Source organism: Dermacentor albipictus, chromosome 9, assembly GCF_038994185.2.
Source record: "Dermacentor albipictus isolate Rhodes 1998 colony chromosome 9, USDA_Dalb.pri_finalv2, whole genome shotgun sequence".
In the NCBI taxonomy this organism is placed as follows: Eukaryota; Metazoa; Arthropoda; class Arachnida; order Ixodida; family Ixodidae; genus Dermacentor; species Dermacentor albipictus.
Window position 1 is genome coordinate 24,019,922 of NC_091829.1, and position 26,549 is coordinate 24,046,470.

The 26,549-nt window shown below is 44.5% G+C and overlaps 2 protein-coding genes across 3 annotated transcripts in view; both read right to left on the reverse strand.

Moving 5' to 3' along the window:
* Nucleotides 1-1,553, reverse strand: part of LOC135901935 (neprilysin-1-like) — a 28,406-nt gene extending 26,853 nt beyond the window's left edge. Inside the window, exon 1 of the mRNA XM_065431775.2 lies at nucleotides 1,405-1,553. The gene's annotated coding sequence lies outside the window, so the exon portion shown is untranslated. The remainder of the gene's footprint in view (nucleotides 1-1,404) is intronic.
* Nucleotides 1,554-6,954: 5,401 nt separating this feature from the next.
* The window catches only part of LOC135901936 (neprilysin-1-like), a 48,197-nt gene continuing 28,602 nt past the window's right edge, over nucleotides 6,955-26,549 (reverse strand). For both annotated transcript variants that reach the window (XM_065431776.1, XM_065431777.1), the window contains 6 exons: nucleotides 25,771-25,838; nucleotides 22,393-22,523; nucleotides 21,573-21,638; nucleotides 20,884-20,988; nucleotides 20,696-20,772; nucleotides 6,955-7,181 (listed from right to left, as the gene is read on the reverse strand). In XM_065431776.1, coding sequence (XP_065287848.1) covers nucleotides 7,082-7,181; nucleotides 20,696-20,772; nucleotides 20,884-20,988; nucleotides 21,573-21,638; nucleotides 22,393-22,523; nucleotides 25,771-25,838 — 547 coding nt within the window. In that variant the 3' untranslated portion in view covers nucleotides 6,955-7,081. The remainder of the gene's footprint in view (nucleotides 7,182-20,695; nucleotides 20,773-20,883; nucleotides 20,989-21,572; nucleotides 21,639-22,392; nucleotides 22,524-25,770; nucleotides 25,839-26,549) is intronic.

A 26,549-nucleotide genomic window follows, 5' to 3' on the forward strand; every position in this document is an offset into this window, starting at 1 on the left:
AAAGTTATTTCATTTTAAACCATGGTGTCCCAAATTCTTCACGTGCCTGCAATTTTGACAAACCGCATATTGTGACAAGCCTACAAAATAACTCATTTATTAAACGCTTCACGGTAGACAAGCGACTATACATGACCCTGTATTTATACGCTTCTTTTTACAATTTGAGTAATTACCCCTCGACACACACAGTATTCCTTTCCGTCTTGACAAAACATTAATTGAACGAGCTGCGTGGTAACAGGCAGCACCAAATTGGCAGAGAACACAGGATCAGCAACACGAGCGCTATTCCTTGTCTGGTTCCTGTTTCCCTGTCAATTTCATGATGTCTGTTACTTGGTTATTTTACTAACTAGCCCAATCGAATTGTCTGTAAAAAATACTTACGGTGACGGCCAACACCGCAGGGACATTAAGAAGTGGCTGATGCTAACCAGCCCCAGAAGTTCAATGTAGAGGAACAACACTATTCGCACTGTACTTCACTGCGTGGATGTCAAATGCTATCTGAAGTATTTATAGAAACAGTTATGATTAGCCCTGTTCCATACAGTTTGCTTCATAATTTCTAAAATGTTACGATTGCACTTGGAAGTGTGTGCCGGCTGCCACCTCTGCACTATGTAAAAAAGTGGAGTTGTATATCGCCACCTGTTCTTCTGTGTCGAGTGCGAATTTTCGAAATTCGGGGCAGTTCATACTCCCACGACGTGCTCTACTACCTGTTTCAAGTATTTTTATGGAGCGAAACTTGTCGGTTCAAAGTTGTTGCTTCGTAATTTGTGTGGCTTCAGAAAGTGGGGTAAGCGTTCCAGCTGGCGCACGTGGTACTATCGGTATCAAAGGCTACTGAAGCGCTGCTTCCGTAGCCTTATTTGAATTCTGGGCAATGTAAGGATGTCCTTTACTCTACGCAGCTCTGAAGGTTCATGCTATGGACAGGCTTGAGGAAATGCATGGGGAAAGCTGCGCGAGCTTTTTCAGCTGCTCGTTCTAGTGATGGTGTGTTCCTTGCGTATACTTTTCCATAAAGAGAAACGATCCAACGGCACATGGAGAAATCGTAAAGGCTGAAACAGTAGAATACTTAGCGTGGAGGCAATGCTCCGACAAGTGGACTTGTTTTTGTCATGCATGACTAATCTTTGTCAAGGAGCCTTATCGTCGTATGGGACGAGTGGACGACAAGAACGAATCCCATTGCGTAATCTTTAACTCCAGATTGGGGATTTTCTTGTTTGGTCATTGTTGATCACTGCATGCAGCTTGCATGAAACGAGGGTTGAATTACCCGTGCATCGCTAGCCGAGGACGACCTCTGAATATGTTCTGAAGATAAGTCGTCTTCGCCCTTAAGAATCACATGCGTTATATTACAGCTTCTGATGTATTGTTACTCGCCTTCGGCTCCTATGCTGGAGGAAAAACAATCGACGGAAACCAAGATGACAGCTCCTTGAAGCGTCGCACCATCCTACTGAGAAAACATCTCTTACGGATCGTTGGTGTGCCAGGCCTTTTCTTGGTCGCATGAATGGGGTATTTTATAGCAAGTTGGCTGGTGGTTGTGGTATTGACGACATTAGTTGCTCTCTTTCATTCCGTATTGTAGGCTTGAAAATGCTTTTCCTACTTTTGTAGCGCGCAGCTGTTACCCTCCCCTCAGTTTGAGAACACCTGGCTGCCATAAACATTCTAGCCTTTTATGCCCTAAATAGCAGCGCCATAAAATCCCTTTTAACTTGTAGGTATAGCAGCCGTCAAAAGAACCAGCTGCACAACGCCTTTGAATGGTCCAGCTTGTAATTTCTTTTTCACTTTCGCTATCCGTTTGGGTGTTCGATACGTATACTTTGAGCTGATAGTAAGCTGGTGAAAGTACTAAGTTATTTTAATATTTTGCTCTTGTTTCGCGGGTGCTGAAAGTGCTGTGGTCTTCAAAAACGGTGCTTGTTTTTTAGCTGCTGCTCACCGAGCAATTCTCCCAAAAATGTAGCCATTTAGTTAAGTGGGCCTTCAAAGAAAATGGGAAGGAGTGTTGTCTTCGCCGCCTCCATAAGATCAAATTATCACTTGCGTAATGAAATAAGAAGACCAATTTTAAGAAAGCTTTAAGCACGATCTTCGTTTGGCAGCCATCAGGATTTTTTGGTTGCTGTTACGTCATCGCATGTGAATAATTTGCCATATTTCGAACATTTAAAAGCTTTACGATTGGACTTGTTCGTGCAGCAGCATAATGAGAAATGAAGAGCGAAGGCTGTTGACAAATCGAAACCTGTCAAGGCAAATGAACAGTCGTCAGAAAGCTCTTGTCATGTGTTTATCCATATGGACAGGCTGTTGCCTCCGCGCTACTTCTGTGAAGGATGGAGCGAGTGCCAAAGGATGCACGATATGCTGATATGGGGCTGACAGTTCTCTGAAAATCTACAATATTGGCCATTTTCTGTGTTCTCGAAGTCGCGTCGTCGTGCGACATTCTCGGAGAAATTTGTATTTTCAAATCGTAGCACCATCAGAGAAGGGATAGAGAGCTGGGATATGGAGACATGGAAGTAGTTCCTTTGTCTACTCTGCTCACTTGTAGTTGGAGCAGGAATACGGCACCTTGGGGCGCATAACACACGTCATAACTACGTAGTGTAAGCACGAATGCGCCACAATAACGGAACGTGAGTAGAAATACACAAATAATATCTATAATGTCTTGAAATTTCAAGTAATAAACGAAGAAGACAAAGTACGTCACCAGCAAATGAAAAAGAAAGAAGAAACCGCAATATGAAACTCCAGCAAATTGCATAATAAATTTTCGTGAGCCTGGCAGATATTGCGGCGGGGTGTACAGTCAAGCTTGGAATCAGTAGAGCCATAAACATATATATATATATATATATATATATATATATATATATATATATATATATATATATATATATATATATATATATATATGTTTGATTCAGTTGAAACCTCAGCAGTCGTGGAGGCATTACGGAATCAGGGTGTACACGAGCCATATGTAAACATACTGAAAGATTTCTATGGTGGCTCCACAGCCACCGTGGTCCTCCATAAAGAAAGTTCCAAAATCCCAATAAAGAAAGGCGTCAGGCAGGGAGATACGATCTCTCCAATGCTATTCACAGCGTGTTTACAGAAGGTATTCAGAAACCTGGATTGGAAAGAATTGGGGCTAAGAGTTAATGGAGAAAACCTTAGTAACTTTCGATTCGCTGATGATATTGCCTTGCTTAGTCACTCAGGGCGCCAATTGCAATGCACGCTCACTGACCTGGAGAGGCAAAGCAGAAGGATGGGTCTAAAAATTCTGCAGAAAACTAAAGTAATGTTTAACAGTGTCGGAAGAGAACAGCAGTTTACAATAGGTAGCGAGGCACTGGAAGTGGTAAGGGAATATATCTACTTAGGGCAGGTAGTGACCACGGATCCGCATCACGAGACTGAAATAATCAGAAGAATAAGAATGGGCTGGGGTGCGTTTGACAGGAATTCTCAGATCATGAACAGCGGTTGCCATTATACCTCAAGAGAAAAGTTTATAACTGATATGTCTTACTAGTACTCACGTACAGGGCAGAAACCTGCAGGCTTACGAAGATGGTCCTACTTAAATTGAGGACGACGCAAGGAGCTATGGGAAGAAGAATGATGGGTGTAACGTTAAGGGATAAGAAAAGAGCAAATTGGATGAGGGTACTAACACGAGCTAATGACCTCTTAGTTCAAATCAAGAAAAAGAAATGGGCATGGGCAGGACATGTAATGAAGAGGGAAGATAAGCGATGGTCATTAAAGGTTACGAACTGGATTCCAAGCGATGGGAAGCGTAGCAGGGGCGGCAGAAAGTCAGGTGGGCGTAACCAGGCTGATGATATATATATATATATATATATATATATATATATATATATATATATATATATATATATATGTATGTATATATATATATATATATATATATATATATATATATATATATATATATATATATATATATATATGTACACTCTAAGAATAGTTTACACCCTTTGGCTTGCCCCTTCTGCCACACAAAAATAATCGTCATCTGCCTTGATGCGTTTCCTTTCTTTATCGCTGCAAGCCCGGAACTTTCCAGTGACGAACGGCACGCGCGTTATCAGAAGAGGCACTCCAAAGGGTGTAAACTGTTCTATGCTGATAACGCGCGTGCCGTTCGTTACTGGAAAGTTCCGGGCTCGCAGCGATAAAGCAAGGAAACGCATTAAGGCAGATGACGATTATTTTTGTGTGGCAGAAGGGGCAAGCCAAAGGGTGTAAACTGTTCTTAGAGTGTATATATGTGTGTGTGTGTGTGTGTGTGTGTGTGTGTGTGTGTGTGTGTGTGTGTGTGTGTGTGTGTGTGCGTGTGTGTATACGTGAACCACTGCATCGAACGGAAGCTTCATTATTATCTGAAGGATGCAGGTTTCGTTAAAAAACACTTCTTGCTGAGGATACCACTTTTCCGCATAGGAACTGTTTAATTCGTGTTCAGCTGGCACACTCATATGTCACAGCAGCAGCTCTAGTGACGTATTGCAGCAAATCATGAGTCATTTATAAAAAGGTTCTTGCGGTATGTGTGCACTGTCGTCAACCTGCCATCAGCATGTCCGGTTCCTAAGCCATATGACATGTCAGTTGGTCGCAGTTTCATCTTCATAACCATGCTTGATTGAATAGGAGGCAAGATATCACACAACAAAATGGGACTCGAACATCGACGCCTTCCAACATGCATTAATTTGTACTGCTTTGCGTGACTCGTAGCATAAGAGGTGCCGGAGGAAAATAGCCAAAAACGAGTTATGCTAAGGAGTAACAGGTACAGAAGATTAGGCAATATTAACTGATATTGGAGAACTATTCTTTACGCAGAACAGGTCATAGATCTTGTAAAAGTGTCTCCTTCTTTGAACATAGAATCGGTGCTAGTGATAGTCATAACAATTGTGGTCATGCTACTTCTAAGCCCTCGAATCTAAATATCCGATCACTATGTCCTCTTAAAAACACTAGAGGCCGTTGGGGAAATAAAAACATTTCAGCTATCCATTTATACGTGGCGCACAAACTAATGAAAACATCAGAAAGAGGGGTTTACGTGCTGTGCAAATACTAATAGGTTCCTACTCGCCGGCTTTTTGATTATCCTACAGTTTGTTGCGCTTTCTTAGGCCGAGGCGAAATGAAATGGCACAAAATATAATGCGTGAGCAGAAGCAAAGAGAACAGAGGTCTAACTTCAATTACAACAGGTTGTCTTGTGATGGCTTATTACCAATACGCCAAAACAACACTTGTTTCTTGAGAATGTAATAGTACCATAGATTTTCAAAAGCTGTCTCACCAATTTAGTCTTACTCATGTTATTGTTAGCGCTGTTCTTTCTTGCCTGTGCCGTATAAAAAATGCTTCCCTTCCTCGAAATACGTTTGCGGTAAGGCGCCCGTTGAGACTTGAAGTCAAGCACTCTCTGGCGTTTTTTCCACTATACATATCGCACCCGTGCGCGCTGTCGCGAGACAGGCGTAGCCGAAAGATATGCTCATTGCCACATTCGATGTGTTTTAAATTGTGTGACATACTGCAGAAAAATAAAAATATGTCTGATTTACCCCAACTCGCATCACAACTCGAAAGGCGAAGAATTTCCGCAAAGGAACCTTTCAACACAGCGTCGTTCAAGTGATGATTTATGGGCTGATTTTTTCTCAGTGGATGACCACGTTGGGAAGGTCCGATGAAGTCATAAGAAAAAAATATTTTTTTTTCATTTATAGAAGAGATGAAAACTGAGTGTAACGGCTCTCCATAATTCGAACTCTTTGGCCAAGCAGAGGTATATGCGACTCTTTTCAGTGAGACACTGAGCGTCCACCTGAAAGCCACCAAACATTGCTACCCAATGGCAGCAGTGAGGAGTGCTAAAGAGTGTCCTTTCGAGCATAGCCTTATCCGGCAGACACTGGTAAGATGATGACTGCGTGTACGTGTTAGGCATGACGGGAAGTCACTGAAAAAGAAGCTTTATTTTCCGCATGTAACGACGTGCCAAGCAAGTCCCAAACGACTGGGTCCTTACATCTTTCCCACCCTAAAATATAGTTTAACAAGCTGGCTTTGACGTAGTTTAGATCCTGGGGAAACAGAGTAATAAAAAGGGTTGCTTAAGCTATATAAGTACAGGCAATTGTGTTTAGCACCCATGACTCGTCGACTTACCATTAATCTTCCTCTCACACTTAAACAGGTACTTCGACCTTCGACCCGAAGCTATCAAAATGTATGGACAAAGATGGGCGTGCAATAAAACATAGTGACACGTGCAAGCATGGGCGCATTTTTTCTCTGCGTATTTCTTCTCTGTTAATATTTTGGAACGTAGCCCTGCCTATAGAGTCGATGAAAACATAGTACAAAAAAGCAAAACAAAATGTTATCCCCGCCGCTCTTTGTAGGCGATGAGAATCTCAGCGCGAAGCGCTGTGTCTACGACAGTTTACCGCACTGATTGTTGTGGCAAGCCTGAACGTTCTACAGCCATAAAGACAAGTACAGACACAGAAGTAGAAAGGGAGCAGTCAGACACAAGAACTACTTTTCGTATCTGCTATGCTTCACTTGTACACCAAGGAAAATAGGTGAATTAATATAGACCACGATTTAAAAAAAGAACGACGGCCATAGGATCTCTGATCAACACCTCTTTGGTATTTTTGCATCCGCGGAGTGCATACCGGTTGCTTAGCACTGTTGTGGGCGATAGTGCATTGATGGCATAACCAGTTTGGCACAATTTTCTGCGTGCTGAAACTTGCGGGTGGGACGTTTCCCCATGTCCTCCTCTCATATTGTTGTCTGACCTGCTGTTTGAGTTATATTGCATGAAAGTTACACAGCTTCTCAGGAAGTCCCCAGTGTACTTTATTATAACAATACATCGGTTGGCGCGCTTTCCAAATAAGTATGAAAGATTGCAAAATTTTGCACACCATAGTCCTGTGTTCTCGTCCTCTGCGACTACGTCTCACCAGAAAGTGCAGCGGTGTTTCCGGTTCATAGTTGAATTCGTTGGGCAGTTGAAGGTATTGGAGAAGGCTGCCAAGTTTGAAATTGGTACGTTGACGCTAAAGGAGAAGCCAAATGATGCATTGGATTAGAACACACAAGGTCTCGTATAGAACCACACCTTCTGTGTAAGAAATCTCCCGCATTCAGCTTCCTGTACCAATAAGCAGATGTTGGTTGTGTAGGCAGAAACTGTGTTGAGAAAACATGGTCGGTCATCGCCCCCGTAGTATTTGGAGTCAGCCGCCTGCTCCCATAATTTAAACCAGAAGACGCGTGAGCGTAGTCAGCAAAAATTATCCAGACCGAACCCTTTCACGTTCATAGCTCTTGGTGGGGCAAGTGGGGAGGGTGTCACTTTGGCATCCTGCTCTTGAAACAACGATTAGTGATCTATACTCATGACTGCAAGGCCCTTTTGGCTGTAGCGCTGACAGTATTTTCTGCGTATGGCATATGCATCTTTTTGTCAGTGGATGTACAAAGTAGTTGGTACCCCGAGCTGCAAAAGCTTTCGGAGCTTGGTATACGCGAAATGATCAAATTTTCTTGCTTATAACTTGTCACCCACAGAATAAATAATTTAGGTGTGCATTTAGCAGATTTTCCATCACACTACACCACTGAATTCGAAGTTTAGTAGAGGAACTAGGGCAAATTCTAGCGTTCTTATATTGGCATTGTGTTAAGGTGGCCCTATAACGCTGTTAACGTTAGTGCCTGCGTGGTGGGAAATAATTGCCGGTCAGCAATTTAAGATGATGTCTTGTTCAATACCTTCTTATTATTAAAGGCGATGAAGCCACGTTGCAGAAGCCTTCAAGCACATGTGCCCGGCATATAGGGAATCAGTTATGATGAGATGGTTACAAAGAGGCGGCACATACCTCATACGTTTAACATGGACAAGCGCTAGCGCTGGTGACGCGTCACAATTTTTGGGTTGGTCCTTTTGCCGTATCCGCCACCGTAGACGTGGATAAATCCATTGTGCTGTCTGCCTTAATTCGTATAATGTCTCCCTCTGATTCCGCAAGACGAATTAGACCACTCCAGCGAGTCTCTCGGTCAACTTGTTTCATGTGGCTCACGAAGAATTTTTTGTTGTTTAGGAATTTATTTATCTCACAAAAAATATAAGCCTTTGACAGAGTGGAGTGCCCTTCGTGTGAAAAAAAAGAAGTTTGAAACTTACACAGCTGTTCCGAGACCTTTATCTTAAAATTTCCTGTGAAGTACACTGATGTTACATTTTTGTTTCCCATTAAGCAGAACGGCTTTGCAATGTTTAGCTGATTTCAGTGTCAGAAATACTGCCACTGCGGATTTGCACAGCTGAACCACTGCTACACCGTGGTTCAGATATGTAAAGCAACGAATGAAAAGCTTAATTAGTGAAACTTGGCAATGACCGAACAGGATGTTGTTATAGCGGCACGAACAATGTATTCCTCTTCCACTTCTCTGAATGAGGAGGCGGAATTCGCTATGTGACGCCAGATTAGCAGAATCGGTTTCTACCAGAACTTTCTGACATGGACAAGTGAAGACAAGCTGATACGCTAGATTTTAAAAGCCATGGCAATTGACAGGAGCAGGAAATCTTGCCTCAGTAAACCATTAATATTACTAACAGAAAAAGAAAAGGGCTACTTCCACAAAGACGATATTTCAACCTGAGTCGGATAATCGCCATGACACACACACACACACACGCACGCACGCACACACACACATGCACACGCACACACACACACACACATATACACACGCACACACACACGCACACGCACACACACACAAAGACGCATTGGCTACCTTGTGCTATAAACAGTGTAGGAAATGAATAATAAACGTTCAGTCCATCGTCCAGCGTGTGTCGTCGTGTCTTCCTGTCCTAATCTGGTGTTTCCTGCTGGAAACCAATTTCTGTTCTTTACAGCCAATGATCTCAAGCAAGCACTATTCTGAGGCGAGATTACTTTTTTAATAGCCAACAATTTTTTTTACATCTTGCATATGCCTCCATGCCTCTTCAACAATTCGGGATATGAAAACTGCAATTTCATGTTTAGATTTACACTTGTCCGCGTTTTCTCCTCCACTTCGCCGTTCTTACAAAATTATATCCAGCTTTTCTGGACACGTACAAACTAGCGTCCCAAGCAGCCCCATCACGAAGCTAGCGCGTTGTCAATCGAACGAGCGGGTTTTTCGTGAATAAATAAAGCTGCAGGTCGATTATTGAAAAAAAATCTTGCGACAGACGTGTTATGGAAGACAATCCACACGAGCAAATACCGTGATCACGCTGTGGCAAGCAAGAATTTTCTCCTCAGAGTGGCTAAAGATTCAGCAGTGGAAGCCTATAGAAACAACTAAAATTTGTACTTTATTTTCGAGACAAAAACGTTGGCTGCCATAAAACTCCGGCACCATACTATTGATGACAACGTTACAAAAGGATAGTTGCGGTCATGTTGACTTTATAGGGTTGCAAGGTTTGACTGACGGCTAGTTGGTTGATCGTTACTGAAGGAAAAGCGCTTCAAGTAGTTAGCGCAATGTGTGTGTGGGCTTCCTCCTTTATGTTCCGTCTTGAAACGCTGGCGCTATTTGGCCATACCTGGCCCTTGCGCCAATAAACACCATACATTCATCCATTTATTCTTGAAACGCTGTTCCTTCTGTGACTTTCTGTCAGTTACACTCTTCAAGAGCGTCTAATTCAAAAAGTTTTGTTCGAAAAGTCTTAAAGAAGCATGTTTAATCAGAATTTCTTCGCTCGGCTAGATAATCTTGAGGATGGGCTCCAAAGCACTCATTTTTTTAGCCATCCTAAGATGAATTACTGAATATTTAATTAACGTAGCTTCGTTAATTACGCACACAACTTTTCAACTTACTCTGCATCTAGTGGTTGCCAATCTGAATACTCGAATTATAAAATGATGTCACCAATATTTGAATTGGTGACATCATTTTATTGGCACATTTCTTGTTGCAGTTAAAAGGAGCCGGCATATTGGTGGTGCAGTAGGCTTCTTATAAAGCAAGTATGAAAGCTGGGATAGGTTATCGTGGCGCGAATCAAGTTCGTCAGCTTAAGCGCATGCGTCCAACCATGCACTTCTACCTTTACAACCGATTCTCGTACATTATGTGTGTAGGCACATTATGCGAGAAGCACCTCAGTGTTACGGTACATCACACAAGGTGTGCGAGAACATTATTCGAGTTCCCGATTAGATTTCCGAGCATTGATGGCATCAGGCTCGCTTTCCTGGCATCATCAGGAATAAAAACCGCTGCTGGTGGAAAACATTGGATTCATTTTCAGTACTTTGTAACGTATGAATCAACGCGGACATGTACGTTAGGACGAAAAGTACTGAAGGACTAAGATAAGGGTGTTGCTACATATTTTCGCTCTCTAATGTCAAACTCTAAAGAAGAAAATACTGTGATTGTGTGACAATGCTGACATACGTACAGTAACATGAAATATCAACTCCGCCATGGTTCCCGTGGTGGATGGAACTGGCCCCAGGACTACAGGGGGGACACACTGAACCACAAAATGCTGGTTCGATAAATACCAGTAATCGGAATGTGTTTAACTCTTGAACTTTTGCTTTGTCGGCGCTGCTTTGCAGTGTTGGGGGACCTTTTTACCACGAGCATTATGTTTCATGTAATACTTGGATCAACTTTTCCTATGTGACACGGGCCTGGACTAACGCCTGTAATACCAGTTGCGTAATGTGTCGTTCACCTCATTTCTCCAATTATCACCCCCCATTGTGACCCTTTTTCTTCGTCTCTTCCCCTTCCCTTGCGTAGAGTAGCAGTCCAGATGCTCCATTATCCGGCCAACCTCTCTACATTTTCCAGTCATTAAAATACTTCTTCTTGGATCAACTGTACACTATTTTCTTTCTTTCCGTGAGTTTTCTTTGCCGTCTAACGACTCTTCCAAGGTTATCACTTGGCTGAAGACGAGCCTGCATGTATTTCTAATATCCAAAATGGAGTCGTGGATTCAATAGCGAAAGAGCGTTATCTAAGCAGATTGCGCGCGGGAAGCGAATGTTGGTGGGCATTCTCAGTCACATTTTAGTGTCCGTGTTTGCGCTGCATTCTACGAGCACTTCAATCTGATGAACCGATGCCTTGATCGATAGATCAGATTCACAGCAAGCACTACGTTGAGCGAAGCCATCGGGCTTTCAGTGTTGTTTTTTTTTTTTGCAACGAAGCTCGCCTTTGTAGTGAGTTAGATTCGTGACTCACTGTTTTGGAGCTGCCTTATTCTTCCCATTACTACAACGTCATAGTATAGACGTGCTACATTTTCACGGAGCGATTTCCGGGAAATGGACTGGGCTTATGTTGCGTGTGCGTTTACAGATTTAACGCGACAATTTATTAGTCGTTTTTCACTTTATAATTTAGGAGGTTGTAAAAGACAGCAACATTATTTTAACAGGAGGTGTTAAGAATATTGAAAACTTAAATGATTATTAGTCAGATTTCACCTCGCGGCAAGAAAGGAAATTTCAATAAAAATTATCCCCCTGATAATCAAAAGTTTATCTGCTTGAAAACGTATCATCTCAGTTCCCCCTTTGCAAGCTGATATCGACCTGAAGGGGATTCGTAACATGGGCTCTTGACAAGTACAACCGTAGAACAAAGGGTTATTCCGTACGTTTCATTTCGGAAAGGCGTGTTAATTGTCCTCCTTCCATACACGCCGGTTCACAAACATGCATAAGACGAAAGTGCTGCGTGAAGAGCATCGTTAGTCCAAACCCACGAGATACCTTAACTCACCTCGCCTATATCGCTGTCATTTAGGCTTGGACAAAAAAAAAATCTGTATTTGAAATCGACGCATCACGAATCCCAAAAGAGCTGCCCGTGACCAGTCCCGCTAGGTTTCTTTCATTTGGTACTGCGTCCTAGGCCACCGCAGAAGGAATCAGCCAGGCCACCGACAAAGGAAAGCGCAACATCATAGAGAAAAGGACAGAGAAAGGAAGAAATAAAGGCAGGGAGGTTAACCATCGACGTACCCCTTTGGGTACCCTATAGATGGGGAGGAAAAAAAATGTGTAGTTATTAGCGGCAAATGCAAGCGAAATGCGGCAGGCATTACGACGCACCTCTCTGAAATCCCGGTTCCATGTTGCATACCATGTTCACCACATTGTGCAGTGCTGTTCAGGAGCTCACTAGACACACGTCTTGCCTCTTCGAGAAACGAAGTGTAACCAACGAGGGGTGCCAGCAAACCACCATGCATGCATGCATATATATATATATATATATATATATATATATATATATATATATATATATATATACAATCTGTCTCATCACACACCGAAAGTTGCATGCATCGCTGCTGGCGATTTCTAGAAAATTGTATATGCGACGCGCAGCCATTTGCAACACAGCCACATTGTTTTCAAGGTGAGAGACAGGGTGGTTATGGAGATGACACGCTATCTTCTGCGGCAATTTAGGAATGAATGCATGCCTTCATTCATTGCGAAAAAGGAAGAGGAAGCATCGGTGTAAGCTCGTCTCAGAGCATTAAGTAAAGAGCGAGGGAGAAAAAGAGGAAAAGCTGGAGTCCTGGTGGCCGGCGAAGTAGCAGTTCAAGATAGAGAGTTCGTGAAACCGGCTGAATTCCAGTGTAGCGTGATGCGGTTAGTAAATGATTGGCGTCACCGCCCAGCATACATCCCTTGCGTTAGTATAAGCATCCACCGTTGTTGGTAATAAACGCTAACTGAATACAAATCTTAGCAATTACTTATTCATCGGCCATACCTCGCCGCGTATTCGTTAGTGGCAGGATCTGTGGATTACGACTGCGCTGTCACGACAAGTTACGACAATACCGTGACGCTTGCAGTTACGATTGCCATACTCGTGACTATTGCGATTTAGGGAATACTGTAACCATGGGTTTACTACGCAAGTTAGAGAACAGACAGTTTATAACAGCGTTTCTCGTCTTACATAAGCTCAACGCAAGCACCATTGCAGCATGTTACGGTGCGCGTCCTTTCAAGACAGAGACGTGAACGCAAACTTAAGAACGCGTTATAGAAGACGGGGTGCCGTCTTGGGCCTCGTGCCAAACATAACCAAGCCAGTAATCTATTAGCAACCTTGACGTCGTTTCTTTGCAAGGAGATTATATACTTCTGGAGTGGCAGTCGCAGCCGCCGCCTACGGGAGCGCGTGAAGCCGCTGGCGGTCATATTGCTAGGGGAAAAAAGAGCGCGGTTACAGTAAGTGTTCATGGTGTACACGCGGCGCTTTTTGCGCTTGCGGTTCCGCGACAAAAAATAAAATTAAACTTCTTTAAGAGGTATACCCGTCCGCCGTTGTGTGGCGCTGTTGTCGAAAAAAATTTGTCATGGTGGTGGGTGCCTTGTGTTCTGTATTTAATAAGCTGCGAGAACTGAGAAACAGTTCTATTTTCTGCTTTGCTTCCACCATTCAGTAACCTCCTGCCTACATCGGCAGTGTGATGCCCCTTCGTCAATACGTGGAGCCGGCCCGTATTGGCAGCGACATGAACTCAAAATATAGTATCCTTATGCCATTTCTTAAAAAAATCAGTACTTGTGTAGATGAGTATTCAAGTCGCTGATGATGAAGCTGTTGCTGCTTTAAAATTGGAAATGAGCGTTTTTGGTTTAAACATCGGAAATAGGAAAAAGAACATACAATTGTAGGTCTCATTTTTTTCCAGCGTGTGTTTTATCCGAAAAGTGTCAGTAAAAGCAAATTTGCAACAAATCTAATGGGACGATCTGCACGCAGACGCACGCCAATATCCGCTCCAGTGAGAGTAGCCTAGCAAAGCTTAGGTCATCTATCAGCTAGCGGCTCAAGCAATCTTTACCTTTTATGCGAAGCATATTACTAGAGCTCAACCCAGCTCCTCAGGCGCGGCGGTGTCGCCTTCACTACCACGTGCCACCGTGACGTCACGACAGAGGAGAAACGGGGCTCCAACTCGCGCCGTCACTCGCGGCGTCGCCTTCAAGGCTGACCACGTGACACCGTGACGTCACGACATAGGAGAAACGGGGCTCCAACTCGCGCCGTCGCTCGCGGCGTCGCGGCGGTATATAAGCAGCTGCGCTTGCCTCTGCTAGACATTCACGAGGTGAGATGCCTCCTGGAGACAGAGCTGCTCGTTGGAATGAGAAACGAAGGTTGCGGCGTGCTACAGAGACTGTTTCTAGGAGGCTTTGCTACGGCGCAGCGACTACGCGCCCCGCATCGGACGCGGTATGCGTCGAGCAACGCAGCGTTCGGTGCGACAACGAAATGTGCGCCTGAGCAAGCGCCGCACGCCTGAGCCGACGCCGACGACACCGGCTTTTCTGCGACACGAGCTCCTTAACGCTGTCGCGTTAAAATAAAGGCTAGTATGCTTCGCATCCTGGGCTTAACCTTAGCTAAGCCACAGCCAGTTTTTTTTTTCACCTCTGCGTCCGTTCTGCGACGAAAACGAGAAGTGGGAAGGCAGATAAAACGAAAGTGGTGGTGGAAGGTGGTAGCGTAATAGTTAGCCTGCTCAGCTCGCAAATAGAGAATGCTGAAAATACATGGGCTCGAATCCCGGTGGCCTGTTCAGGAAGACAGCTTTCTGTGCTCTCTGATGACGGCGAAGCTCAGAATGAGGCGGCAGTCTGACGAAATTAAATATATAATGTGAATTTATATGCTGAAGAATGGCACTCATTAGTTCAATATTTGCATTCGCAGTGAGCAAAGGCGGCTTTTGCGTCCATCCTAAAATTGATCTAAACAGCCTCAATCACAATGCCATTACATCATTTCCAACTTCCGTGGGGTCGTAGTTGTCAAAATGGGACACAAGTGGCAGGGAAATCAGGAGGTTGATGAACGGAAAGAACAAAGAAGCTTGCACAAGACCCCACGAAAATTAATGAATGAATAAAGCCTTTATTTTAAGGAAGGGGACGGCTCTAGGCCGCTGATGGGGATTAGGAGGGAAGGGAATGTGGGTACCCAGACTGTTGGCTGAAACACTTCTTCATCTCAGTCTGGGATCTTCCGCTTTATGCAGGCTCAGGTGCATGTTTAGTTCCGCCGCTCTCACGTGGGCTGATCGACCCCTTCTACACTACTCGAAACAGGCCACTTTGTCTGCCATATGTCGCAATGGCTTTCTGTGTTTCAGGGTTAGTTTGTATTGCAATTCCTAATGTTCTAATGTATCCGTGTAGTAGGTGCTGAATGTTGGATCTCCCTTGTGAAAAAGCTGCACAGCTCCAAATGAGGTGTTGCAAGTCTGCTCTGCATGACTCCTGGCAATGTGTACATCGGGTGTAAGTCTTCGCAATCGTAGCTTGTCTGGGTTGGTGCCATTTCTCAAGTATGTGTGGTGTGTACGCAGCGTTTGCCATAACCTTATTCAAGAAAACCTCTTCCGTGCGGGTAAGCCCGCCCTTGTCGTCAAACACATGTACTGGTGTAGCTTCTAATAATCTCCGTTTACTGTCTGCTTTTATTTTAGTACGAATGTAATGCATCAGTGCTCTGCTAGGAAAGCCTGCCGCCAATATCTTTAGGTATGGGTTTTGGTCCGCGGGGTTTGGCGAGGAAATGGAGTGTGGGGAGCTGTACGTGTAATCAAGCCCACCCGCTTGCGCGGCAGCAGCGTGAGCGGCTGCGTTTCCCCCATCCGTGCCGGTGTGCCCCGGTGTCCATAGGATTTCAACATTTGTCCCATTGTCCTGTATTCTCTTTAGCTTCTTTCTGGTGTCGTTGGCCACCGCATCATCTGTCGTAGGCCCCGTTAATTCGGCCACTGCTTCGTACGAATCAGTAAGGATCCGATAATTATTCCGCACACTCTGCTCTACAATGTCTCCCATGTCAATGGGAATGGTGTTGACCGCTCCCCATATAGCTAAGAGCTCAGCGTGCAAGGTTGCACCCCCAGGAAGCTGACATGTGTGATAGCCATTGTGTAGGGGTGCAGATGTGCTAACCCAGGCCATGCTTGCTATGTCATTTGTGATTGCAGCGTCCGTGTAGATGTCAGTGGTGTGCTGCGGCGTGCTTAATCCCAATCTCTTTTCAAATATTTTTCTAGCTTCCGCGTTTCGTCTGGCGATAGGGCGTTGTTGCCTCCGTACGCCCAGTGGTGCTTCCCATAGTGGCGTTATGGTCGCTTCCGCGGGCTCCGGCTTCGCATGGACTTGTTTATCCCATGCCATGATCTGTTTTCCTTGGGTCGTGTTTTCCAACCGGGATTGCATTCGAATTCGTGATTCACTGATTATGTCCCGTATGGCTGGAATCGCTACGAGCTTGAGCAGGTCCTCGTTCCTCGTGTGCTTTGGTAGCCCAGTGATCGTACGGAGGGTGGCCCTGTGTAACTTTTCGATGTCGCCGAGGTCTCGTTCAGAGAATTCGTACAAGGGTGCCCCGTAAAGAATCCTTCCAACCGCGACCGCTTTTGCAAGCGTTTGGCACGCTTTCTCACGCGTGCCAAACTTGCTCGATATTCGTCTAACCATGTGCAACAGCGGTCTCCATTTTTGCTTTAGTGTGCGAATCCATAGCTGGGGGCTGTTGCAGCTAGCAATCTGTGCTCCAAGAATCCTAATTTGTCCATTGCCCGACGTAATATCGCTTTGGCCGATGTGTAAAGTGATCTGCTTGTTTACATTGGTTGCTTTATTTCCGTCTACGCTGATCAATTCTGTCTTCTCTGGCGAGAGTTGCAGTCCGAGGTTATCTAAAGTGTTGCTAAGGCTCAGGATCGCTGCTTGCAGCTCAGTTTGCATGCTCTGTATGTCGGAATAATCCGCCGCTTCCGTCCATATTGTTATATCGTCGGCGTAAATAGTAAAACGGGCTGAAGTGTCTCGCTCAAGACTTTCTGCCACACGTGTCATGGCCAGATTGAATAGCATAGGTCCGAGGATGGAGCCCTGGGGCACTCCGCTATCCATGTAATACGTCTTCGGACTCCATCCCGGTGCCTTGCCATGGAGCTGAATTGGTCTGCTTTGGAGGAAGCTACGTATCCAATTGTATGTTCTTTGGCTAGGGTACCTGGTTGCTAGTTCCTGTAAGATGGCCTCTTGTTTCACGTTATCGAATGCTTTACGCATATCGACTGCAAGAATATAGTCAGCCATCTGTTTGCGAGACTTACGGTTTATCACTCTGCGGAGCAACCAGAGGCAGTCATGTGTGCCCAGGTTCGGCCGAAAACCTGCCTGCGCAGGATGCAAACCCGGTTGTACATATTCGATGTAGTGCTGCATTCTTGTGTGTAGCATTCTTTCTATCAATTTGCAGACAGTTGACGTTAGAGCTATGGGGCGTAGGTTAGCTGGTTTCGTGTGGTCTTTGCCCGGCTTCGGTATGGGGTAGATGAGAGATAGTTTTCGTGAATCTGGCGCTAATCCGGATTCCCAGGATTCATTGATAATTGTTAAGAGCCGTTCTTGAGCTTCATTGCTGAGGTTGTGAAGTTCTTGCCAAGGCAAACCATCGTGCCCCGGAGCTGATTTCGTTTTGCCTCGTGCAAGGGCTGCTACGAGTTCACCCAGCGTAAAGGGCGTGTCTAGCTCCGCTTTCGCGTTGTCTATCGTTGCAGAAGGCAGCGGTTCAGGAGGCGCCTCGGCAGCATGTGGGAAGAAAGTGTGGATGACACGGTCCTCCAGCACGGCAGGCTCTTCTCGCAAAAGGAGCTCCTCGAGAGGAGGCGCGCCTTTCTTGCTCCCAAGCCGGCTCCTTGAAATCTGCCATAGCTTTTTTAGGCCGGGTTCCCGGCGAAGCTTCGCTCACGTATTGTGCCACGTGTCTGCTTCGAGTTGTTGTTGGTATTCCTTTAGGAGTCGGTATTGATGTTTAAGGCGCATTAGATCTTTGTGATGCTTTCCTTTATACCGGTATTGCTGTGTGAGGCGGTTGACCTTCCGCCATAGATTTGCAAGGTGCATATCCATGTGAGTTGCAGTGTCATCGCATGGGATAGTTTCCCTGGCCTCCGGCCGTGCCTCCGCTATCATAGCGCTGAATTGTTCAAAGTCCGCAAAAGAGTCCCCGGTAGCCATTCTAAATTTTTTCCAGTGAAAAAGCACCGTTGCTCTCCTCTCTCGGATGTTTTTGCGGTTGAGCGTGATAATTATTGGTAAATGGTCGCTTCCCCATGTCGTCGATTCTACGTTCCATTGCCTTATGAGCCCTGGAGTGGCTAGTGTCAGATCGGGCGTTGTGTCCTGTTGTCGCGCGTGTAGCCCTATGCGGGTTGGTGTTTCTGGTGTGTTGCATATGTCCAGAGTTGACATTTCTATTGCGTCGTGCAGTATGCGTCCTCTCGGGTCAGCTTTGGCGTAGCCCCATGTTTGGTGCTTGGCGTTAAAATCTCCCCCCACTAGAATGGGAAGGCCTCCGGCTTGTGCCTGCACCTTACTGAGCCATTGGTAGGTGGCCTAGGTCAGCGGGTTGCCGTCGAAAATGTTCTCGTAGCCAGAAAAAAACGTCAACTGGAGCCGTGAAAAAGCAAACCAAACTCACAGAAAGTGCTCACAGTGTCGTTGCTCAATGTTTTACCACGTAGAATGGTAGTTCCACACAAGCTAAAAAGAAAACATCGAAGAGCCAAAGTGGGACACGTCTTCACACTCTGGCGATCGCAGCGCCCCCTCCCCCCCCCCCCCCCTCCACGAAAATAAAATGACCTTTTCAGCAGCGTGGTCAGGGGGTCATGCTATGGTTTCAACGTCGATTAAATATCCTCCAAAATATGAACAGAGGCCGACAAAAATGCGGGCATTTTGGAAAAGCTTGAGCCGCTGGAAATCTCAGGACCACACTAGCCTAAATATAAAAGGTGACTTACAAATAATAAAACCATAACGTCTACAGAGTGGCCGAATATCTTGAGAAATAAATTGGCTGTTCAAGCAGTTCAGCTGAAACCCGATGTTACGAAATAAGGCGATAATGTGGGCAAGTGTTCACGAGAGGCTAGGTAGGTCGTGGCTGATGCTAGCGCCCGGAAGCTGTCAGGCGACTGCACGTATAAGCGATGTGCCTGGTCGTCAATCGTTACAGGCTGATTCGGGTCTTTGGATGCGGGCTCCATCACATCAAACAAAATCGGTGTCATTCTTCGAGGGCTTGTACTGATTCTCACGCAGTGAGGATGGGGATCAAATTGTCTTACGTGCCCAGTGTGACCTTCCTCGAACTGCTAATATTCCTTACCCGCCGTAGTCGCTTAGTAGCTATGGTGTTCGGCTGCTAAGCACGAGGTCGCGGGATCGAATCCTAGCCACGGCAGCCGTATTGCGATGGGGGTGAAATGCGAAAACACCCATGTACTTAGGTTTAGGCGCACGTTAAAGAACCCTAGGTGGTCCAGATTAGTCCGGAATCCCGTTCTACGGCGTGCCTCATAATCGGATTGCGGTTTTGGCATGTTAAACCCCATAATTCATTATTTAGCATTGTTTGAGGATGTCCTTTGCAGTCGCACAACTCTTGAATACATGTAAGTGTCAGGAGTTGTGCGCGAGGTCTTTAAGTAAATGGGTAACCTTTATGGCGCTCGATATCTGCTAGTCTGCATTGCAGCTATATTGTAAAAGTGGAACGGCATTGTGGTAGAAAGTATGGAGAACATACAAATCCTGCATATATTACTGCACAATAATTTTCTATAGCGGTGTTCCTTCATGCACGTGGATGAGCGTAACAGGAGACTACTTTGCGAACTAACTGCAAGTGCTATACATGTCCTACCCAAAGGTGTACATGGCCCGGTGGCCAATAAGTGTGACTAATAATAATGCGAGCAACTTCGGCCATAGCATGCAACCGGACGACGACACACAGACAGCTTGCACACTTCTTGTGTCCTGCCTTTTGCCTAGGGAGCAAAACCAACATATCCACGTATATATCTGAATAGTTAAGCACATCTCGATTTGCAGCTGCTGTGGTAGCCCATGAGTGCTGCTAGCAAAGTAGGTAGGGAAATAATTGAGGGCACCTTAACGAAATCAGCTCAAATTCCAAAGCCGTCTACCACGGCGTCTCTCGTAGAAGCTGTGCCATGTTCGGTCGTTAAGAATGTTTGCCGACTCAAGAAACGCTGCCATGGAGGGCTTCCGACGATTACTCTAGCTTGTTTACTCCGTAGCATCCAAAAAATTATTGAATAAAAATTAGAAAAAACCGGCTAAAATCTCAGAATCAATCATCGCTCGTCGCGACTAAACACTCCTAGGATGATAAGTCATTTCCAGCCGACGAGTGGCTACGCTTTGTCAAGAACAATGCTAACGCCAGCGAGACAAGAATTGTGGCAAAGTTCAATGTGCAGGGATAGCCTTTAGTTGCCTTATTTTTGTTTTGTTGACGTCATCACTTTGTCACGATGTTAAAAAGTGTAAGGTCAGTACGTCACGTGGTGACACTCATGCGAACTAACCCCTCGTGTCCAGAAAAGCTGGATATGGACGCAGCGTATAAGATTTTGAGTTACCTGTATTGACTTGGGCTGTGTGGGTCATACTCAATTTGCTCTTTTACATACTCAGGCCGGCTCAAGCTGCACATTACCTGCGTGAAAAGGAGCATGGCGAACACTTCTGGGTGCTTGCGCTTTGTTCAGAAGACAATTCTCTGGATATTGTTGCGTATTAGAAATAATGGCGCTTTTATGGCACTTACCATTGCATTTGCAATGAAGAACAGCTGCTGCCCAGAGAAGTTTTCCATGCCCTGTAGTCGAGTATCTATGTTTTTGTATTCTACTTCCAGGAGTCTTTTATAGGCCTAGAATTAGAATTGCATTTTATTTGGTGAAATTAAGCAGACCATGCTGGGCCCCACTCTTAAGGAATGCTTGCACAGTGAATCAACAGTGATCCAACTGTCTTTTTTTCAAGTAAAAGTTTCGAGACATCCAGTTAAAGAAATGCTTGTCAAAAGAAAGATATGCTTTAGAAGTTGTCATGCTGTTTGTTGGTTTCCTTAACGAAATTACTGCGCGCACTCAGGAAGGAAATGTCGCAGAGTTGTAACAAAATATGTCGTCCCTCGTGCACTTTACTACGTGAGATTTATACATTACTTCTTCCATGTAGAATTCGGTCGAATGCTGGGAATTTCCGACACATTCTACGGCGTGTTTGTTGGTACCAATACTCTTGCTGCTGAACTATTGTGCGTACACGCCTAAATAATACAATACTCGTGTGTACGAAGTAGTCCACGCAACTTGTGCCAGAATGTAAAAAATATGCATGTTCGACGTTAATGTTGTTTGTCGTCGCCTGGAGCAGGCTCGACTATTTTCTCTATAGAGCCTAATTACGTAATAAGTTATTATTAGTTCATCAAATTCTCCTTCAACTTACCTCGAAAGCCAAACGCAGTCCGCCGTTGTCTGCAATGTTCTCGCCCACCGTGTTCTTCCCATTAAGCTGCATTTGATAAAGAAGACAATCATGAGCAACTTTTTGCTATTTAATACTTGGTCAAATTACGACAAAAATTACGAAGCTGAGACATAATAGAACAGAAAGACGCTGCTATGTATGCCTTTGATGACTGTTGATGCATACTGCTGCTATTGACGCTATAAAAGCGTATTAAACTCGCTAATGTTCCAGTAGAAATTATGTTATGGCGAGATCTGCATGATAATGCCTCGAAGTATTAAGAACTAGATCACAAATTTCGGTCACAACTAGATACGAAAAGTGCTTTTATGTAACTGATGCTAACGTATATTATGAAAGGTGACAGAAGGTATTTAATTTCGCGTTCATCTTGCAGAACGCTGCGAACGTAGTCCATGATCAAGACATATCACCATTTTCCGGTGCGGCATCGTAATTCTGCGGTGACCACAGACAAACACTCACACACGCACGCACACACTACAAAGCGGCAAGGCGTTTCGTCACTTTTGCTGTAGCCTCTGAAATTGGGGTTACAAGAAAAGGTTTGTCTTAATATTCGACCTCCGCCAATGTGCAAACTCTCTTTATACCTACATGGATGCTCAAGGTAGTAACATCTTAATATATCTGACAATAATGCCATGCCAACCTGCCAGTCATCATCTAACAGCATTATCGCTCTGAATAAATCGGACACCTTCTTTATAAACAGTTGTTTATAATATTGTTCTCCAACACCTGTCCAAGATTAAGAACTAGCCGAAATTCTCACCGTCATGTTCGCTTCTATGTCAGTGATATTTCCGTATTCATACTCGAAACATTTGGTCCTTTCCATGAACTCAGTGCGGGTATGATTGGACCACCATTGCTTCAGAGCACCTTCTGCGTCGAACTGGCTTCCTATCAGGCCACGGGAATATCAAAAGAAAACACTCTTGAAAGGCACAATGTCACAATGTGACAAGCGCGAAATTTGATATCTCACTTTACTTCCAGAAAGAAAAGTGCTACTTGCATGTGATCGGTCATTGAAAAGGAATTCCACGCCATAGTATCGCTTCTCGCTTATGAATCATTATTGTCACCTCTATGCCAAATAAAAGTATCATTTCTGTTCATTATTGCTTGCGTTTAGTAAAGTCAAGTATAGAAGCAGAGCTTTCTTAAGCAACTCTCGCCGATATTTATGACCATGGTTGCGGTCATGTGCTGCTGCTGTGTTAGCGAACAAGTCGTACACAGGAGAGCACATATAAAACAAATCGGCTTGCAAGTATCCCCATCCATACTACCACTAAAGAGGTGTCTAGGCCGGCTCTGCAACCTACGGTATTATGTAGTGATGCAATAAACGGTATGTATCTATCTATCTATCTATCTATCTATCTATCTATCTATCTATCTATCTATCTATCTATCTATCTATCTATCTATCTATCTATCTATCTATCTATCTATCTATCTATCTATCTATCTATCTATCTATCTATCTATCTATCTATCTATCTATCTATCTATCTATCTATCTATCTATCTATCTATCTATCTATCTATTATACCTAACATGGTCAAGAAGAGCATTGAGTAAGGGGGACAAAAACAACATAACTAGCATAGGAACAAGTGACAAATCACGACCCAAGACGCAAAACAAGAAGTAAAAGGGAAAAATTGTACTGATCAAATGATAACAAAAAATATACATAGGCGCAAGCAACATCCTATTAAATAGCCTCACTGCAATAAATGCACATGCGCATAATTCCTTTGCTATTGGGACTGCAATCACGGGCACACTCCAGGCGGGCCCGCGCCGCCAGTGCCGCCGGCAGTGATGCTGTTCTCGTATCGACGGCGCATGCGCTGCCCGCACGTGGAAAGTATATTAGGGCTTGCCGAGAAACACAGTGCGTTTGCCTGGTAAACCGACGACGCCAAGTGGCCGGATTACCACGTTCTACTAAAGCCACTGTGCAGCGAAGCCAGGAAAGCGTACTGGCTTCCGTTGCTGGGCATGGGGCTGTGCGAATACACATCAGCGCTCCTGCTCCATCAGCGCTCCTGCTCCAGCGCTCCGCTCCTGCTCCATCAGCGCTCCTGATCAGTGTGCATGCCGCACCGTGACGCCTACCCTAGCCTGAGTGCAACGGATATAGTAAACGTCAAACGAAATCTGGGTAATCCTTTCCTTGGACACTTTCAAAGGCCTGCAGTTTTCCATCGGTCTCGTCTCGGGCGCCATTGAGTTGCGACGCCGGTAACGCCACTGCCAATGTTCCTCATCGACGGCAGCGTACTGAGACGCCCGGTACCTCCCGGGGAGCTGTCCCTTCTGCGCAGCAGCAGTTGTCTCGCGCCCCATATATTTAGATAACCATGTGAGGAACTCGTGCGAAACACTGAGACTTGGCGTCGCCTTAGGTTCTTCGCTTTCTGGCAAAACTGTCTATTATTGAAACGATTCTTTGTGGGCCTTGTTTCTTACGGTATAAAATGGGTCAATGCTGAAAATAGAGCAACAATAAAGTGTGCCGACCGTGCAAACCTTGCCACGCATCCTTTGCCAACATTGGAAACAGTATAATCCGTGGTCACGTGGATCGCGTGGAATGAGTCTCGACGATTACGTGTCTGCCCAGCAGAACCACAGTTGAAATGTTGTAAAACGCTCTGCATAAGATGGACAGTTGCATAGCCTTTAAATAGTCGCTTCATGGAAAGCTTCATTTCCCATAGATTCCAGCATAAAAATGGGAGTTGCGTTTTTTTTTCGTATTATAATACAGCATAATTTATGATTTCAAATTGAAATGAATATAAAACTAGGTTCGCTACTTTTGGGGGAGTGCTTATCGAATAGGCCCATAACTTTAGACTAATCCCTACGTATGGTGCCTGTTAGAGGTTCTTGAAAAGAAGTACTGACTTGGTTTAGAGCGATAAAACGTTGCTTCAGCGTTATATGTTTGCTGATTCATTGGTCGCAGGGACAATATCAGAAGCAAAAATGAAAGTTCTTTTCTATAACTTTTTGCTGAAACCCTTGAACAAGTGTATCAGCGCGACGTGACAAATTTCAATATGCTTTTTTCGTATTTAAGCCATTGTGGCTAAGTGAAAATTCTCGGAACTTGCAAAGTTTCGTCGTTTAGAACCCGATTTAGTGCAGCTTTAACAACAAAAAAAAGCATCAAACACAGCCCGACCTGCTGCCGGGAATATTGATGACGCAGTGACAGTGTCCGTGCGGAAAGTCCAAGGTGGCGTTGCAACCCATTTTTTTGTTTGGGTGGTTTTCTTGCTTACCAACACTCTTCGCAGGGTAAGAGTGGCTTTCTTTCTCTGTTATTCAAGGATAACTCCTTAATAAAGTTAGCAATGTCTATTTAAGGTGCGTTACCTGCGCCGGTCACAGAAGAGTAAGAAAAAGTCGAAGTAGTGGGGGTTAACTCACACATACCACGACATCCGGAGATTTATCGCTAGCTTCTTTGTTCATTCACGGGGCTTAACCTCCCAGTGCATCAATGTGACTATGAGAAATGCCGCAACGGAGGGCTGCAAATTTGTATACCTGCGGTTCTTGAGACAGCGCGCCAATCTATGTAAACGAGCATCCCTGCTTTTAGCCCCCTGTTGTCGTTAGATTCTGGTTATTGTGCGTAAGCAGCAATATACGTATAATCTGTTAGCCTGTTATAACCTCTTAGCATAGTGAGCGCAATGGATAACCTTTTAGCATAGTGAGCACAATGTATGCCACAGGGAACGATTACCGGCATGAAAATATGCCAAACAGGTAATATATGAACAGGTTTCAGCTGAAGCATGTGTGAGAAAGAACACGGCATGGTGAAAGAGAAAGTAGAGGAGAAAGGTAAGAAAGTGAAGTTCAACATCGATGAAATTGATGTAGCCTTCTATTTCCGTTTGCCTGCATTTATAAGATTAGATAAAAGGCACACAACTTTTTACATTTATTCTTCACTGCGAGGGTCGGCGATTCTTGTATTATTCTTTCTCTAACAGGCAGTAACTCCGTTAGAGCTCGTGTTTGAATATGTTTCATGTGCTACAGATACGAACGCCTCACTGCCTATTGCCGTGAGAATGCCAGTGAGTGCTTGTGGTTCGTCCAAGGACCCACCTGTGTCGTCGAAGCCATGTGTCATTTCGTGGCCGACGATCGTGCCAATACTTCCGAAGTTTATGGAACTGTCGTTGGAAACACAATTGTGGGAATAGGAGAGTTAACAATCGTAATGATCGAATTTGTATGTTTTATTTAACGCACAACAGAAGTTGCAGGAGAAATGAGGAAACTTCTAACGTGCACCATTGTGGCTATTCCGATTTGTAATTTGCCAGAAGAGTTGCAGATCGACAATATTTTGTTTTTGTTTTTCTCAGTGCGAACAAACATTTTACGCAATATGTTTTTGAGGTGGCGCAATCGCGCCTCTTTGGATGGATTGGTTGAATTCATTGACATTCACTGTACAACAGAACGCATTTTCTTGCTACAGAGTTTTTCATGTAACCTTAAAAACATGCAAATACCACATAGCTGCACCAAATGAAGGTAATGTCGTTTGCCGTCACTTGGAGATACTCCGGTAATGTTTTGCATTCCACCTAGTTAGATAATTAGTCATAATTATTTAATCCACATCTCAGTTATTACAATTACCGTAAAAGTGTCAGTGAGAAAATTGTAAAACAATATAAAAAGCTCCCGATACTAATTTATGTTGTTCAATAAGTGCTGCATAATTTTTTTTCCCCGAGCATGAAAGGAGCTCGCGAATTCACTCAAAATTGCAGCGCGACTGGCAGCTCGATGCACTTTGCGTGTATTACCTGGACTCTTTCATGCTCGGAAAAACTCTTTTACTTAGTTTGTTTTGCCAGAAAGGTTACTCCCTA